Source organism: Perna viridis, chromosome 6 (genome assembly GCF_037379345.1).
Source record: "Perna viridis isolate PV_CMFRI_1.1 ecotype Kerala chromosome 6, ASM3737934v1, whole genome shotgun sequence".
Lineage (NCBI taxonomy): Eukaryota > Metazoa > Mollusca > Bivalvia > Mytilida > Mytilidae > Perna > Perna viridis.
Genome location: NC_142450.1, coordinates 34,893,428 through 34,910,843, shown reverse-complemented (window position 1 = coordinate 34,910,843; position 17,416 = coordinate 34,893,428). Strand labels below are relative to the sequence as shown.

General features: G+C 34.6%; 1 protein-coding gene across 1 annotated transcript in view; it reads left to right on the top strand.

Moving 5' to 3' along the window:
• Positions 1-17,416, top strand: part of LOC148614705 (uncharacterized) — a 128,834-nt gene that overhangs the window by 60,113 nt on the left and 51,305 nt on the right. Inside the window, exons 46-66 of the mRNA XM_088588972.1 lie at positions 107-367; positions 1,226-1,390; positions 1,822-2,028; positions 2,487-2,657; positions 3,142-3,387; positions 4,009-4,179; positions 4,570-4,776; positions 5,211-5,372; positions 6,103-6,357; positions 6,929-7,093; positions 7,556-7,762; positions 7,943-8,113; positions 8,443-8,685; positions 9,440-9,613; positions 9,817-10,020; positions 11,059-11,220; positions 11,893-12,180; positions 12,899-13,063; positions 13,559-13,762; positions 14,214-14,378; positions 15,764-16,039. Of these exons, the coding sequence (XP_088445098.1) occupies positions 107-367; positions 1,226-1,390; positions 1,822-2,028; positions 2,487-2,657; positions 3,142-3,387; positions 4,009-4,179; positions 4,570-4,776; positions 5,211-5,372; positions 6,103-6,357; positions 6,929-7,093; positions 7,556-7,762; positions 7,943-8,113; positions 8,443-8,685; positions 9,440-9,613; positions 9,817-10,020; positions 11,059-11,220; positions 11,893-12,180; positions 12,899-13,063; positions 13,559-13,762; positions 14,214-14,378; positions 15,764-16,039 (4,269 nt within the window). The remainder of the gene's footprint in view (positions 1-106; positions 368-1,225; positions 1,391-1,821; positions 2,029-2,486; positions 2,658-3,141; positions 3,388-4,008; positions 4,180-4,569; positions 4,777-5,210; positions 5,373-6,102; positions 6,358-6,928; positions 7,094-7,555; positions 7,763-7,942; positions 8,114-8,442; positions 8,686-9,439; positions 9,614-9,816; positions 10,021-11,058; positions 11,221-11,892; positions 12,181-12,898; positions 13,064-13,558; positions 13,763-14,213; positions 14,379-15,763; positions 16,040-17,416) is intronic.

Below are 17,416 nucleotides of genomic sequence, written 5' to 3'. Positions count from 1 at the left end.
TACCTTTGTCTATGATAGAGTTAATGTTTAGGTTGATACTTGACAATGTGTAGACTGTGAATTCATTATTCACTCTTGAATACAACTGAGAATCTAACCTTTACAGAAGCACAGAACACAACCTGGGAGAGAAGTTGGACAGCTCCCTGTCATTCCTACAACTACATCTCCAGTAGTATTAATAGACTGGTAAACTATACTCTCCAACCTGGAGAACAGGAATACTGTGACAGTTACCATGGTTACTATATGGGCATGAATGATATTGATATGGAACAATGGTATAGATTTGGTACCAGTGAAAACTTGCTGACTTGGTCACCATCTCAACTGCAGTGTGGGTCAAGGTCACCCATATGGGTCGATGGTAAGTTATATACTTAGGGCAAAAAAATATGTCTGTTTCGGGTTTCCGGACCAACCCTAATTTTTTCTCCAGACCCTAATACATTTTTTCTCCAAAATATAATACGGATCATTTCCAGTAAAACCGAAAGTACGTTAAAAACCAGGTTACTATAGCATTTGAATAGGAGACTTATTTATATCACGTAAATCCAAGCGTAAATACAGTGTACTTGTATTTTGTTCAAAATTTCTACAAAAAATAAGTGTATTGTAATAAAAGACATGATTAATAGGTTTGTATGTTAAAAATTAACACTTTCTACTTAAAACCATACACTTTCATGACTTAAACATGATGCTATTTTACAAATATAGGCTCAATTTTAGTCGAGAAAAAATAAAATGAAAAAAAAATAATAAAATGCAAATGCCGACCGACCTACCCTATTTTTGGGAGGAATGTAACCCTAAACAGACATTTTTTTTTGGCATTATTGAAGAATGAAATTATTAAATTAATCTGTAATGCTCCTTCACGTGAATTGAGTATGGAATAAGAAGTTTTCCTTTTGCAAGAATTTTCTGGGTTATTATTGAATTTTAGCTCTTGTACATGTATTTATATAGAAATTGAAATTGTTAGGAAGTTATTATTAATGAGTCCTTAAATTTTGATGAAATTTTCCCTTATGATATGAGCTTTATCATCTTATTATGCTTATTGGTAAAACAAATTATGATGACAGCCTACAATGTGGGGATTGACTCAAACTTAATTTGTTTCTCTGACGGTACCTTTCCCAATGAGTATGGAGAGACAGCTTTGATGAAAGCTTGTAAGGTGGGAAATGATTCTGACTATTTTGTGTCTCTGTAGGTACCTATCCCACTGAGTATGGAGAGACAGCTGTAATGAAAGCCTGTAAGGTGGGAAATGATTCTAACTGTGAACAATCCTGGGATGTTTATGTTATGCATTGCCATGGTTACAACTCCTTCTATCTGACACCATATTTTAGTGGTTGTGGTCGATACTGCACAGGCAAGTAAAAATGATATGGTTAAAATTAGTATTTATTTTTTTATTGATTATTCAGCTTTCTATAATTTCCTTCATTTATTAACCCTGCAATGTTATATGAATTGGGCTATACTTTGATAATCTTGTCGGTCCTGTCATTCTTTCTCACATTCTACAGAGTAGTGTTATATGACATGTGCTGTATCTCCACTTTAAAGGTTCCCAGCACATCTCTTACTTGCTCTTTATTTAAGATGTTTATCATATGACTTAAACAGTTTCAAGTTGGCTGATAAGGAGTAAGAGTATACTTAACTGAATTGGAGTAGAAGTATGCTTAACATGACAACTTTAAGACTAACAGGTATTCAGCAATGATGGTTATGAGCAGTTTACAGTAAAGATTGAAGTGATAATATATTTTATTAACGAATAATTGTTTTTAATTGCAGAAGCCCAGGCAGACCCCTGTAATAATTACACATCTATAGAATATGACAAATCTCGTCACTCTGACTACAGTTACTCAATAACTTCACATAGCTGTGAATCAATGAGCTTCAGTTCAAGATGGTACAGATTTGAGGGAAACTACAGTCTTGCTACCTCACCAACAGCTTCAGGGAGATGTGGTTCACAGAGTCCTGTTTGGATCAATGGTATGAAGTTGTTCAATGTTTTCCTCTGATTTAATGCTACTGGGGTATTTAGTTTACTGTCATTAATTAGTATTAGACAATACTGTAACCTTTGTACAGCCACAAAACATAGACAATCTTTATAGAAAGAACTTAAAGTTTGGTATGTAGCTTCAGCACGACAGATGGAACTATGTGTGACACTTTTCTGTGGGTCATCCATCATTTGTTTCTGAATATCAGATATTTTTATAGATTTAGTTGTTCATCCTTCATACATACAGTGATTTTTGTCTGCAAAGAAAAGAGGTAACAACATTCAGACGATGTTTAGGCTAGGTCAGATAGGAAGATAAACATTCATAATCCCCCCACTGTATAGTTACAGTATGTAAGTATATGTAATCCAGTGAATCTGACTCTATTTTGATATGTATTGCTACTATACCTGTGTATAATTGTCCCTCTTTTTGTTCCAGACACCCTCCCCACAGTAGATGGAGAAGTAAAGTATGTAAAGGCCTGTGAAGCTAGTGACATGTATTCTTATATGGATTGCTACAATACCTGGGATATACCAACAATGAAATGTGGAGACTATCATATTTACCATCTACAGTCATCAGGCAGCTGTGGGCGGTACTGTCTAGGTAAATATAGAGATTTTATTTTCTTTGGTTAGAATCCTAATTATCTGTAAAAAGGTTACTGATTATTATTTCTTACAATCTCTTAAGAGTCATGTTTCATCCTTTTGTTAAAAAAAGGCTTCTCAATTGGTATTTTTAATAGCCCTGCAAACAATATTTTGTTTGTTTTGTTTTGGGGTTTTTTTGGAGGAGGGGGAGGGGGGTTATTTCGGAATTTCCTGGCTGCCTGTCTGTCATGTCCATCCAGTTGTCTGTCCACATATCTTGTAAGTGTAACTCCTCCTGAACCACTCAAAGGATTTTGAAGAAATTTTATTGATGTTTTTGTCTCATATATAAATTTGCTTGAAAGGAGTCAAGTTACTGTCTGATGCCTGCATAGAGAGATAATCAATCTTACAGGTTTTACAAGCTAAAACCTTGTAAGCGCAAATTCTTGTTCACCATTCTATGGTATAGTAATCATTATCTCATCTTTTTTCAGAGGAAGGCAATATCCCATGGGATGTACCATGTCATCATCACCATATTCTGAAGGGTGGATTTGAACGAAGTGTAAACTATACCCTACAGAATGGTGACATGGAACAATGTGACAGACAATGGAACATGAACTATCTTTATAGCAGCATGTATAGTGATAACTGGTTTAGATTTAGCGATGGTGACATTCTAACATCACCACCAGAACCTAGACAGTGTGGATCATGGAGACCAATATGGCTGGATGGTGAGTATATTTTTTTAATTTGATGTTTTGATGTTTGATTTAGCAATAGCTACATTCTTAAGGCACATTTGAAGATACCTTCTTTCCAGCATTCCCAACAAATAAAAATTACATTAGCTGATGAAGTAGAATCACAGATATAGTGAAGTTCCAACAAAGGGAAGCAACTTACTTTCTTTCATGCAGTTTCATGGCCTTTATTGTACAGGGACATTTGATTGGTTTAATTTGTTCAATATCTCAATAGACTTCCACTAAGGTGTTTCTGTTTCTGTATAGAATGAGCTTCAAATCTGGTGTTATGTGACTGGTATGTGATGTAAATCTCCTTTAGATTAATTAAGAATGAAGGTTCTGAAGTTTTATTAGAAGATCATGTTCAGGCTCTTTCCTGATACTTATAATTTATAACAATGAAAATATAAATTTAGGTAAATTTTTTTTTTTTCAGTTAAGTGTAGAAACATCTCCATGTATCAGGTTGTGACAGTTGCATTCAGCCTTTCACAACTATAAGCTACAAATGTATCAGTGATACAGGTGTACTTAACTGTCTTGACATACAAGTAGTTATATCTACATATACTGAATTTAATTTGTATACATATTTGTTTATTCCAGGTCAGTACCCATCAGAGTATGCAGAGACGTATAACTTGACAGCCTGTATGGTAGGAAATGATACTAACTGTAATGAAACCTGGTCAGTTCCTGTAATGAACTGTGGGGACTATAATGTAGCTCAACTCAGATTTCCTAGTTATTATGAACCCTGTGGCAAATATTGTACTGGTGAGTATTTTCAAAAGATTCAGAAAATTATTGTGTGAATTTATTATTGCATCTTAACCTTTTTTTAATAAAATGTGTTTGGTTTATGTAATATTGAAAAAACCTCAGTTACTGAAAAAAAATACATTGATGTGAGTTTTAGTTATTGTTGAACTGTGTTGAATTTTCCCCACCTTTATAATAAATATATAGGGGTGTCTGCATCGATGTCTGCCAAATAATTTTTGTAAGCAAGGACTTGGAATTTATTCATGGGAATGATTTCATTTCTGATATGCAGTTTCTGTATAATGAGAATTTGAAACTTCCTGGAAATTTAGAGTTGCAGGTGCCTTTGTATTCATTGAGTACATTTCATGTAGTCTAATGTAATTTTTTTGGTACCAACAGAACCAGCAGCAGACCCATGTGATAACTATACCCTGATAGAATATGACCACACCCGACACATGGACTTTTATAACTACATGGGTGGGTATGGCTGTGAATCTTATTCCTACTCTGATGGATGGTACAGATTTGAGGGAGATTACCAACCAGCCATGACACCTGTAGGAAATGGACAATGTGGTACTTCTGAACCAATCTGGATGAAAGGTTTGTTTAAACCACTGTGGTGTACTTTCATTATTATTCCTTCAGGTATCAAAATTTTTGGTTTTTGTGGTTATTGTGAAACAATGAAATTAAGAATTCAGTAAAATAATGTTTGGAAAGAACCTTAACTCCCATAGAAAGAATTAGAATGTTCAGTACTTGTCATGGAGGAAGAAGTCTTTTTGAGCGATTTAGTTCCTGTCATCCTTTTATTGTTTATTTAAGGACAAATCAGTTTTTATTTTGGTTGTACTTTTCAGTTTCTTTTGAGCAGGTAACGTTATATTTGATACAAAGCTTCAGCAGGAAAATTTGTATGTCTTCTACAGCTGTTAATTCTGTTGAACCCAGTTTCTTTGTTTGATTATTGCATCCCCTTTGTTCCTGGTTAGTAGTTGGATAAACTGAAATAAGAATTTTTTTAATTTCTTTAGGAAACTTACCAGAGGCTGACAAAGAAATTACCTACATGAAAGCCTGTCAGGGTGGAAACATCAACCCATGCTCTTACAGCTGGACTGTTCCTGTAAAGAAATGTGGCTTCTTTAATATCATGCACCTTAAACCACAAGGAATGTGTGGCAGATATTGTCAAGGTAAGGTTGCCTTAATTATCATAAACCTCATGGATTGTGATGCAAATACTGTTTAGATAAGGGGTGCCTGTAGTGTCCAGCATCTGAATCCACAAGGAATGTCTAAGTTAGGGGTGCCTGTAGTGTCCAGCATCTGAATCCACAAGGAATGTCTAAGTTAGGGATACCTGTAGTGTCCAGCATCTGAATCCACAAGGAATGTCTAAGTTAGGGATACCTGTAGTGTCCAGCATCTGAATCCACAAGGAATGTCTAAGTTAGGGGTGCCTGTAGTGTCCAGCCTCTGAATCCACAAGGAATGTCTAAGTTAGGGATACCTGTAGTGTCCAGCATCTGAATCCACAAGGAATGTCTAAGTTAGGGGTGCCTGTAGTGTCCAGCCTCTGAATCCACAAGGAATGTCTAAGTTAGGGGTGCCTGTAGTGTCCAGCATCTGAATCCACAAGGAATGTCTAAGTTAGGGATGCCTGTAATAATCTACATTTAATGTTTCAATTAACTAAGGAAATAATTGAGGATAGATCTAACACTTTTAACTGCATTCTGTGATGACTTTATCAACTCGGCTTCTGTTGTATATCAACATAATGTAACCAGCCCTGTCAGTGGTTGATAGTAAATATTACGGTATTGAGGTTTGTGGAACAAAATCAGTTTTTAATTGATTTTTTTTTCAAACCATCAGTTTATTTGTATTAATGCTACTTATAACCAGTTATTGTTTTTACAGAGGCTTTAAATACAACCTGGGAAAGATCCTGGACCAGACCATGTTGGTCATACTCATCTAGAAATAGTAATATCAACCGATTGGTCAATAATAGACTTCAACCAGGAGATAATGGCAAATGTGATGGTTACTATAATTACCACATGGATGGTATTCATATGACAGAATGGTACAGATTTGGCAGCCATGAAAATCTCCTGACCTCAACCCCAGACCAAGGACAGTGTGGGACATGGTATCCTATATGGACTGAAGGTAGGATTGGCAAATTCTGTCTTTACCTGTGTGCAGTTCTTAATATTAGGTTTTTCAAGCCCTTAATTTATTAACTATCTAACAATTTGAAGTATGCTGACAAAAACATAACTACTTGATTGGGTAATGAGGAACTTTTTTTGTCAGTCAGAATTCACTCTTGAGCTAATCTTTTAGTCAAGTGTTCTTAGTTTAAGTAGGAGGGAAGAGCTAATGATAAAAGTATGAAATTTTAATTCATTTCTCTGGTGATACAAGTAGCAGCAGTTATAACAATGCTTAGTAAGGGTGTCTTCATTTCCTTCGTTAGGTACCTATCCCATTAAGTATGGAGAGACAGTTGTGATGAAAGCCTGTAAGGTGGGGAATGATTCTAACTTTATTTTGTGTCTCTGTAGGTACTTATCCCACTGAGTATGGAGAGACATCTGTGATGAAATCCTGTAAGGTGGGGAATGATTCTAACTTAATTTTGTTTACTTGTAGGTACCTATCCAACTGATATGGAGAGACGTCTATGATGAAATCGTGTAAGGTGGGGAATGATTCTAACTATTTTGTTTCTCTGTAGGTACCTATCCAACTGAGTATGGAGAGACATCTGTGATGAAAGCCTGTAAGGTGGGGAATGATTCTAACTGTGAACAATCCTGGGATGTTTATGTTATGCATTGCCATGGTTACAATACTTTCTACCTGAATCCAAACATCAATGGATGTGGACGATATTGCACAGGTATGTGTTCATAGTTCTTAGTATTACATGCTCTTGTTTTGATCTGTTAAAAATTTTATCACAGCATAAAAATACTTATAATTATCCTTATTTTGGCTGAGCTTTTGCCAACATTTTGTATTTACCATCTGTCTTTGTCTGTATGCTTTGACATTTTGCAAAATTCATGAAAACTACTAGACCAATTTTAACTAGACAGGAATAATATATTGCAGAATCATTCTATACAAAATTTTACTTCTGAATTTGTTTGAGGGAAAAGCACCAATTGCTAGTGATTTGTCAACTTTCATTGGTCAACTTTAAATTGACATTCCTAAACCATGTAATGTGCATCTCATTTTTTGGTCATGATCTGACTGTGTAAGGCTGAGGGAGGCATCATTTTCAGCTCAACATGTTCACTGGTTTGTAAATAATCTAAGGCCAGTATTCATTTCTATTGTTCTTTACTTTTTGTAGAGCCACAAGCTGACCCATGTTATAACTACACCTCCATAGAATATGATAAATCTCGTCACTCCGACTACAGCTATACAACCACAACGCATCACTGTGAATCAACAAGTTTTAGTCCTGGATGGTATAAATTTGAAGGAAACTACAGCCTGGCTACTTCTCCTACTGGTACAGGAACATGTGGATCATACAATACTGTCTGGATTAATGGTATGATATAGATTTGGTTTAGCTTAAACTCTAAACATTATCATCTGCATACAACAGATGATAGTGTAAATTTGTGTATCACATAGGCAGCATTTTTAGTAGAAATTAATTATGATGATTCTTTTCATCTTGAATCATTTTTCAAGACTATCAAAATTGAGTATATTTTTTTTATTCCAGACACCCTACCAACAGTTGATCAAGAGATAAAGTATGTGAAAGCCTGCGAGTCAGACTCAATGTATTCTTATACACATTGTTACTATACCTGGGACATACCAACAATGAAATGTGGAGACTACAACATTTATTATCTACAATCCTCAGGCAACTGTGGACGATACTGTCTAGGTAACCATAGATACTGATATTTCCATGCCCAAACTTTAAGACATTTTTGTAAAAGTCAGATTTTTTATGAAGGTCATCTTGTTTTTGTGTTCATCATTTCTTCATTTCACTTTTATTTTCAGACAATGCAATTAGAAAAAAAAAACACAAGACAATGAACTATATTATACTAGTTAAGTTTGGTTATGGTCTGTGGTATGGTACAATTATCATTTAGGGGTAATTACTCTTTTGCACATAAAAAAAAACTGAAATAGACAGTTATCTCTGATCACCAAATCAACATTCTCTAGTTCAAAAATATACTGGGTAGTATCTTTAAATTACAGAACCTGGAGATATCCCATGGGATGTACCTTGTCACAATCATCGTGTAGTATCAAGCCAGTTTGAGAGGAGTGTAAACTACACCAGACAGGATGGAGACAGACAATACTGTGATAATCGGAACCATATAGATAATCATGATATTTACTATGAAGATTGGTACAGATTTAATGGCGGAGAAGATATTCCCACACGTCCGGTCAAATCTGGAGACTGTGGGACTATGTCTCCAATATGGCTTGATGGTAAGAAAAATACAGTCTTATTATTAAACTGATGAAGTCTTGTTGTGACAAAAAAATTCAGTTTTTTCATGGGTTGTAGAATGTCATTACAGTAAAACATGTCTTAACCTGTATTCAGAAGTAACATTTCTTAAAACATCCTTGTGTAGTGGATTCTATGTAACTTATTTTATGAAAATAATTTCACCATAGAATGATGAAGACTAGGAGATTTGTGTCACTCATTTCCTGTTTGAATTAATAGACCCCCTCCACTTTTGTTCAGTAGGGTACAAGATACTGCCTCACCCGATGACTTATGGATCAGCAGGGGTCATTAACAAACTATAAAAAAAACTAATAGTGATTATACTTCTTATCATGGTGTTTGTAGGGAAATTAGCTTATTTTTAAAGGTTGAATATATTCACCGGGTTTAGGAGGAGGAAGGCCAAGTTTTGCTTGATGGAAAATCTTTCAGATTTTATATGGAAGGCTAAAGCTGATATAGGTGTGTCAGGCAATCTGATTCAAATTCCACAACTTAGCCACTATGACAATTTTATCTTTTATTTCTATTTTATACCAGGTGGTAAATATCCTATCCAGTGCAAAGAGTTATCTAACTTAACAGCCTGAATGGTGGTCAATGATTCTGAGTATAATTTTTATTTCATTCCAGGTGTTGTTTATCCTACTCAGTATGGAGAGTTTTCTAACTTGACAGCTAGTATGATTGTCAATGATTCTGACTCTAATTTCTGTTTCATTCCAGATGGTGTTTATCCTACGCAGTACGCAGAGTTATCTAACCTGACAGCCTGTATGGTGGTCAATGATTCTGACTGTTATCACAGCTGGAATGTTTCTGTCATGAATTGTGGTGATTTTAATGTAGCTCATTTAAAACCTGTACCATACCAGTATGACTGTGGCAGATATTGTATAGGTATGAATACTGTAAAATGCAAACTTACAGAATGAAATTGTGTTATAAGTATGTCAGTGCTTGTAACTAACCTTTTGTTTATAATACTGTTGGAGTGTCATTGTTTGAACATAGTTTAACAAGTAATAGATATAAAATAAATGTTATTTGATGTGAAGCAAAGCATAGGATAAAAGTAATTAACTTGTTTCTTAATATTTTAGAACAAGACATTGATCCATGTTCTAACTTCACCATTATTGACTACGATGAGAGTCGACATGCTGATAATGTGACAGACTACATGTACATGTACAGCTGTGATTGGTTAAATGATGGATGGTATAAGTTTGAAGGAGACTATAGACCACAAAACAAACCACTGGGTCCAAATCATTGTGGCTACTACAATCCTATCTGGATGAAAGGTAATTAATTACATCATGGGTAGAAAGCAAACTTCTGAGTGGCAATCATTGTAGTTACCATGGTTTGATCTAGTTAAAGGTATGTTAGGCTGTTGTCACATGAATTAAATTGGATATCATACTGGATGATGACATGTGTACTAAGTATGTTTGCTTCAGTGTGTTTCCAGTCAATTATTTTTCAGTTATATATTGAGACCTAAGGTCACATAAGGTTACAACTGTAAGAGACTGTTTTCACCAATGGTTAGGACATGATATAATAGTGACATGCAAAGCATTCTGAATTGATGTATTTTTATCCCCATCTTTTGACAGGTAGAGTGTACCACTGTCTATCTGTTAATCTATCTTCAATGTAAAAAAGAACTGATACAGGGGAATGTGACAAATACCCTAGAGTATAACTTAAATCCAAAATAGTAAATACTTAAGTCTTTTGATTACTCAGAAAGCTTTTTTTTGTTGTTGCCTCTTTGGTGGTTTTCACCACTTAAAGTTGCTATTGAAAATACATGGGAAGACTTGTCTAAAATTTGTTTTTCTGTTGTTCCATCATTTGGATACATCCAGAAAAGAAAACCAAGCTCCCAAGTTCCTTAAATTATTTTATTTTCTCAAAGTTTATAGTTTTATGCCCTGCTAACAGTTTTTTTTAGGATATGTAAGAATTGTTATCTGTCTAGGTAACTTATAAGTGTAATTTCTAAATCATTCTTTAGATTTTCATGAAATTTTACAAGAGACTGAGGCGTCTTATGTAAATGTGCATGTAGTAAGATAATTATTGCCAGATGCTTGCAAAGGAAGATGCTCCAACTTCAGAGTTTTCAATTGTCAGTGTTTTGCAAGTAAGAGGTATCAATCAATGATATCACCAGTTCTAGTTAGTAACAGTTGTATCTGATGATGGCAAATGGCATCTGAACACATTGATATCCAAGGACATCAGGAATATTTCAGACTTCTTAAGGAAAATTAAAAGTCATCCTTTCATTCTCTCCATGAATGATTACAATCTAAACATACATTTTTCAGGAAACTTCCCAACCAAGGAGAATACAATAGACTATATGTTTGCCTGTGAAGTATCCGGTTCTAATCCTTGTCAGTATAACTGGAGTGTCCCTGTGATGAAGTGTGGAGATTTTGACATCTTCTACTTGAAACAAAGAGGAATGTGTGGCAGATATTGTCTGGGTATGTACTGTTGTATTGAATTATGATACTAAGGTACTTTAAGTATTTAATTCCTATTGTAAACCACATATGCCTATTTTGTCTTATAAGGATTGAATTTAAGTTTGCTGAGATTTATTTTTTAAGATCTACCTGTAGTCGAGTGGTTAAAACCATTGATTGGTAAGGGTTTTCAGATTTTTTTGCAAGGGTTTTGTCTTTGCAAAAATTGCAAAAATTAATTTTTAACTTAAAATGTAATAAATATAAGGAGAGTGGATATGGTGAATATGTTAAAGAAAAAAAAACCCACAGGGATGAAAAATGTCAGCTCAAGGCCACTTATGGGTCTTCAATGAACGACAAGGAAACCCTCACACAACAGGGCTGGCTGCAACTGGCGGCAAAACAACATAGTACACAGGCAGAGCAAAATAGTCTATACTCTGGCAATATAAAAGTAAACAGAAAGTGAAAACAAAACAAGACATGCAGATTCCAGAAGTTTGTTAACAGTATAAATGAGCAATTTTTTTATATGAGGCCATTCAAAAATAGTTTTAGGGTTCAAAGGCCATTTTATTAATCACAGGGTGTCTTTGTTATAAAAGTAAACACTTAGTTTCTAAAAAAGAGGGAGGTATTTCCTAAAAGCAAAAAACCTTTTTTAATTTATTGATTATATTTTTACAGAACCCAAGGAACCAGTTTGGACTCAGACTTGGGACACTCCTTGCTATGATTATAGATACAGTGATAACATGTATAGCGACTATAGAAAAATACCCAGTAGTTTTGAGAGATCTTCTAAGTACACACTTCAGTATGATGATTGGTTCTACTGTGATAGTAACCATGGCTACAGTTCTTCTGACACAGTTTCTACACAAGGATGGTATAGATTTAGTAATGGTGAAAATTTTCTGACTGAGTCAGTTGAACCAGGAGATTGCGGATCATGGTATCCAATCTGGTTCAATGGTGAGTAAACAGCTGAAGATAAGTCAAGATGACTCTTGAGTCATCTTTAATAATCATTTGAAAACTTCAAAGGTCCAGTATAAGAAATTGAATATTTGAGAAGTTAAACCCTTAAACCATGGAAAAAGTTTCATATCCTAACAAAACTTTTTCACATTATGCAAATACCAGAATGAAACTTCAAACATTTTGAAATCCAAGGAAAACTTTATAGGTATTTACTCAAGATCTTATGGAGAAATTAAGATGATGCAGACTTGTGCTAACACTTATACATGTATAGTTTGATATTGTTTTCCCAAGCTTCCTAGGAAGAGGGGTATACTGTTTTACCTGTATCATTCTGTCATTCCCTCATTCAGTAACACATTTTTCATAACAAAATTCTCAGCTTCTGTAAATTACTGAGTGTTGATAATCCAGACAAAGCTTTATACATGTATGTGTATACTGAATTGTGGGATGCATTTTCCTACTCGTATGACATCTATTTCCAGTTTGCCAAAAATTTAAATTTTCCTTGTACAGTGGTAATATACAAACTTTTTGTCACATTTTTTCTGAGTCACTCACAGGTTGCTGATATTTTGTATTAATCTTCCTATAGGGATGTTGTATTGTGGGATTTGTTTTCGCACTCATAAAATCCACAAAGAAAAAGAACTTAAATTTTTCTTCTACAGTAAAAATATAAAAAAATATGTTTTTACTGTTTTAGGTACCTATCCAAGTTCATACGGAGAAATGAATTTAATGCAGGCATGTATGAACACTAATACATCTGAATGTGAACACAGCTGGGATGTCTACGTCATGAAATGTAACGACACTAATGTGGCATACCTCACTCCTGATATTAACGAGTGTGGACGTTATTGTATGGGTAAGGTTTTTAAAGGTGTTTGTTCTTTTCTTTTGGCAAGACAGTTATCAGTTGTAAATATAAGAAATGCAGTGTTTTGTGCCTTATTAATTTTGGTATCATTATGTTGTGCATTTTTATGTAAAATTAACCTCTGTAAGAAGACCAACTGTCTCCCTTGGAAGGTCTCTGAGGATAGTTCTTTTAACCTGTGTAAGAAGACCAACTGTCTCCCTTGAAAGGTCTCTGTAGAAAGGTCTATGAACCTGTGTAAGGAGACCACCTGTTTCCCTTGGAAGGTCTCTGAAGAGAGGTGTGACTGCTCTTTGTTCAAGGTCAAAGGTCAAGATCCCAGAACAAAATGTTCACATGATTAATGGATGCCATGCTTTACATAACCTTTTTAATGATTATTTGATTTCCATAAAATGTATAGGTTAATGTTTTACAATGTCATGTAGTTAGGATTCTTAATGTTTAAAACTTTGATAATTGTATTAAGACTCCTTATTGTAGAGCTGGCTGTGGACCCGTGTGATAACTATACTGTGATACCATATGACAACACAACACATGCAGATAATTATGATCCCTATAGCTCAGATTATTGCCATTCATATAGACCTAAAGGCTGGTATGGTATGGAAGGAGACTATAAACTAGCCACAACTCCTGTAGGTCCAGGACAATGTGGATCATCTAGTCCTTTCTGGCTGAAAGGTAACTCTTACTTATTAATATTACATATTTCTGATTTCTATTCAATGTCAGGTATAGAATGTTGTTCAATATTTTCAGGAAGTCATGTACTAGAAAACATATATTAACTTCATTGGTTGCTTCTTATCATGGATTTGTTTAGTGAATATGTTCACAGGTATCGGTTTTCACAGTTTTGAATAATGATAAGTAATTCATAGTGTTAATAATCCAATTGGCAGGTACTACTATTTACACTTATTACTTCACCAAGAAAATACAAAAAAATTATTACAAAAATTGATACTTGTACAGTAATCTCCCCCCTCAAAATTCACTAATTCTGAATTTCCCCTGCATTATTAGGCAAACACAAAACAAAAATTTGCATATGAGTTCACAATTTTTAATTTATAAAACTTTAACTATAGTAGCTGCCAGTACTGCATAGATATACTTTATTGTTTTGCAGGAGGCCTCCCTACAATTGATGGAGAAATTTCATACCTCAGAGCTTGTCATTCATCAGATAGTTCCCCTTGTTCCTGGAGTTATAGTGTACCAGTGATGAAATGTGGTAGTGAGGAGATTATGTATCTACGTAATGATGACATGTGTGAGAGGACATACTGTCTAGGTCAGTTTTATAATAGGGATGATATATACTGTATATGTTTGTTTGAGTATATCTGTGTGGATGATATACTGTCTAGGTCAGTTTTATAATATTTATAGGGATGATATATACTGTATATGTTTGTTTGAGTATATCTGTGTGGATGATATACTGTCTAGGTCAGTTTTATAATATTTATAGGGATGATATATACTGTATATGTTTGTTTGAGTATATCTGTGTGGATGATATACTGTCTAGGTCTGTTTGAGTATATCTGTGTGGATGATATACTGTGTAGGTCTGTTTGAGTATATCTGTGTGGATGATATGCTGTCTAGGTCTGGGGTGATGATATACTATCTAGGTCTGTTTGAGTATATTTGTGTGGATGATATGCTGTCTAGGTCTGCGGAGATGATATACTGTCTAGGTCTGTTTGAGTATATCTGTGTGGATGATACACTGTCTAGGTCTGCGGTGATGATATACTGTCTAGGTCTGTTTGAGTATATCTGTGTGGATGATATACTGTCTAGGTCTGCGGTGATGATATACTGTCTAAGTCTGTTTGAGTATATCTGTGTGGATGATATACTGTCTAGGTCTGTTTGAGTATATTTGTGTGGATGATATGCTGTCTAGGTCTGCAGGGATCATATACTGTCTAGGTTTGTTTAAGTACATCTGCAAGGATGATATTCTGTTTAGGTCCGCAGGGATCATATACTGTCTAAGTTTGTTTAAGTACATCTGCAAGGATGATATTCTGTTTAGGTCCGCAGGGATCATATACTGTCTAAGTTTGTTTAAGTACATCTGCAAGGATGATATTCTGTTTAGGTTTGAGTACATCTACAGGGCTGATATACTGTCTAGGTTTGAGTACATCAGCAGGGATGATATTCTGTTTAGGTCCGCAGGGATCATATACTGTCTAGGTTTGTTTAAGTACATCTGCAAGGATGATATTCTGTTTAGGTCCGAAGGGATCATATACTGTCTAAGTTTGTTTGAGTATATCTGCAGGGCTGATATACTGTCTAGGTTTGAGTACATCTGCATGGATGATATACTGTCTAGGTTTTAGTACATCTGCAGGGATTTTATACTGTCTAGGTTTGCTTGTACATCTGCAAGGATGCTAAGTCAGTTTTATTGTATTTGTAGGGATGATGTATCTTTAGGGGGTTGAACTTTAGGCATCAGTGACATTTTTTCTTTATTTGATATCTACATTAATGCAATTATTATATGGTTACAGCTGCATTATCATTGGGTTAATGAATTTTTTTCTTTGAATATTATCACTATGGTAATTTGGGCCTTGTATTTGATTTCCTGCTCAGTGAAGCTTGGGAGGTTATATAATACTATAATCTATTTATCATCTTTCTTAATTACAGAGTCCAGGAATACAACCAATTCGTCATCATGGGACTACCCTTGTCACAACCACCATGTTGTACCCAGTAGTTTTGAGAGGACAGTAGATCATATCCTTCAATCAGGAGAGTATGAATCATGTGACAATGAATATTGGTATCACTATGGTTACTATGGTTACTCTAATGGGGAGATCAGTAGTGATAATTGGTACAGATTTGAGAATTATGAGAATGTCCTGAATCGACCTCCAGAACAGTTGAGTTGTGGATCCCTATATCCTATCTGGTTTGACGGTAATTAGAAGATATAAACCTTTCCCTCAAATAATTTTTTTTTATTCAGGAAGTTTTGTTATTGTTGTATGTAAGTATGTTCTGATTTTACCATGGGTATATTGATTAACAGGCATTGAAACCTATGATTATGAAGCAGATCTAAATCTATTGGGGAATGATTCTATTTTATATTGTAACAGGTATGGTGAGTGGTCCGATTGATAAGATGACTCTCAGTTTTAAATATTATGTTTCAATGTATACTGTAGGAATCTGCATGTAGAACAAACCAATTAAAAATGAATGATAAATTTATTACAATAAATGTGTTTTCTATTCAGCAGGATATATAACGATATTGACCCCTAGTGATAGCAGTATCTGTGTCTTTAATAAAATGTACACCTTATGTGACTTGTTGTGTTGCCTCATCCTAGTCCTATTATAATACTAATTAGCTTTCAGCGCTGGTATTCACCAACTAAAGTTAATAGTTCCTAGTTCCTTTTCCACATCAAACAATCCTTAAAAATATTAACCATGCATCCTGAAGTCCCTTCTTATTTCTTATCCACCATAAATAATGCTTGTATTTCACTCAGTATGGTTCCCATTAAATTCCTCCGGTGGTGCTCCTATATTGGCAGAAAATATTGTATGATATTGTAAAATGCAATAAATGTCAAACGACAGTATCTGTGTGGTGGGAGATTGCATTAATGATGGTTTCTTGCAGCATTAAGTCCTCCCATGGCTGTTTCCTTGTATTTCAAATGATGTTGACAGCACTGAAGCCAAATGCAATCTGCCATCTTTGGCAAATTTACTCCGTATTTATACCTTTGAAATTATTCATACACATAAGCAAAGAAAGGAACCTTGGCTCATAATATGTCCCTGATGTTATTGCCTAATTGTTTAACGATCCCTGTGCTTCTCTTCCATGATCTTGTTCTTGTGCTATAAAGTTTAAATTAACCAGCTAGGGTTTCCATTAACGCTGTTGCTATGTGAAGTGGTGAGATACATCACTACAAATAGTCCATGGGCCCAAACATTTTTAGGTTTGAAATATCGGAATAAATATCAAAACTGCTGTCATTCTAGAAGTCAGTATTTGCATTAAACAATATCAAGGTGAACATATATCTTAAACCTTAAAACTTATGATATGCCATTGTCAAAACCTGAAATGACATCATTCATAAACATTGAAAACGGTGTCATGCTACTTGGTTAAAAATATACTATAATCAATATTTGACATTTGGATAATAAATCAAACTTGTCAGTACTCTTCATAGGTAATGTTTTTTCACATGCAATATGACTCTTCTTAACGCAGAACCCCAAAAATATACATCACAAATAGTGTTTTTTGGACTTGTGCTTGGG